This window comes from Merops nubicus, unplaced genomic scaffold (assembly GCF_000691845.1).
Source record: "Merops nubicus isolate BGI_N331 unplaced genomic scaffold, ASM69184v1 scaffold46151, whole genome shotgun sequence".
In the NCBI taxonomy this organism is placed as follows: domain Eukaryota; kingdom Metazoa; phylum Chordata; class Aves; order Coraciiformes; family Meropidae; genus Merops; species Merops nubicus.
The window spans coordinates 360-1308 of NW_008591095.1; the positions used below are offsets into that span (position 1 = coordinate 360).

A 949-nucleotide genomic window follows, 5' to 3' on the forward strand; every position below is an offset into this window, starting at 1 on the left:
CACCCCACCCGCCGCGTCCCCCCCACCCCTCTCCCCGGGCTGAGGGTCCCACCTCTAAATGGGGGTGATGGTGCCGGGCGGCGTGCCGGGCGTTGAGGTTTGGAGGTGCTGGAGCTGGGGTGGGACAGGAGGGACGTGGAGCCACCCTCAGCATCCCCCCTCCGCCCCCTCCAGGACGACAACTGGGGCGAGACCACGACGGTGGTGACGGGGACGTCGGAGCACAGCATCTCTCACGATGACCTCACCCGCATCACCAAGGACATGGAGGACAGCGCCCACCTGGACTGCTCCAGGCACCTGGGCGTCTCGCTGGCCGGGGCCCTGGCCCTGCTGGCCTTCCTCACCCCCCTCGCCTTCATGCTCCTGCCCCAGCTGCTGTGGCGGGAGGAGCTGGAGCCTTGCGGGACGCCCTGCGAAGGGCTCTTCATCTCCGTGGCCTTCAAACTCCTCATCCTTCTGCTGGGCAGCTGGGCTCTTTTCTTCCGTCGGCCCAAAGCCTTTTTCCCTCGAGTCTTCGTCTTCAGAGCCTTGTTGATGGTGTTGGTTTTCCTCCTGGTGGTCTCCTACTGGCTTTTTTACGGCGTGAGGATCCTGGACCCCCGGGAGAGGAGCTACCAGGGGGTGGTGCAGTACTCGGTGTCGCTGGTGGACGCCCTGCTCTTCGTGCACTACCTGGCCGTGGTGCTGCTGGAGCTCCGTCAGCTCCAGCCCCAGTTCACCCTCAAGGCCGTTCGCTCCGCCGACGGGGCCAGTCGCTTCTACAACGTGGGACACCTCAGGTAAAAAAAGGGGGGAGGATGCATCCGAGCTGGCCTGGGTGGAGAGGAGCGCTCAGGAAGTTCAGTCCAGGGATCTACACGTGGGGAAGGGCGACCCCCGTGGAGCAGGGAAGGGGTGGGGGGACCTTGCTGTGAAGAGTAGGATCTGGGAGTGCTGAGGGACAAGT

The 949-nt window shown here is 65.1% G+C and overlaps 1 protein-coding gene across 1 annotated transcript; it reads left to right on the forward strand.

Annotated features, from left to right (window-relative positions):
* Positions 1-174: 174 nt before the first annotated feature.
* On the forward strand, positions 175-782 carry LOC103782372 (vang-like protein 2-B; the record flags this gene model as incomplete). Its single annotated transcript, XM_008950141.1, has 1 exon — positions 175-782. A coding segment is annotated over one exon (608 nt), but the record flags the coding sequence as incomplete, so codon positions are not given.
* Between the last annotated feature and the right edge of the window lie 167 nt (positions 783-949).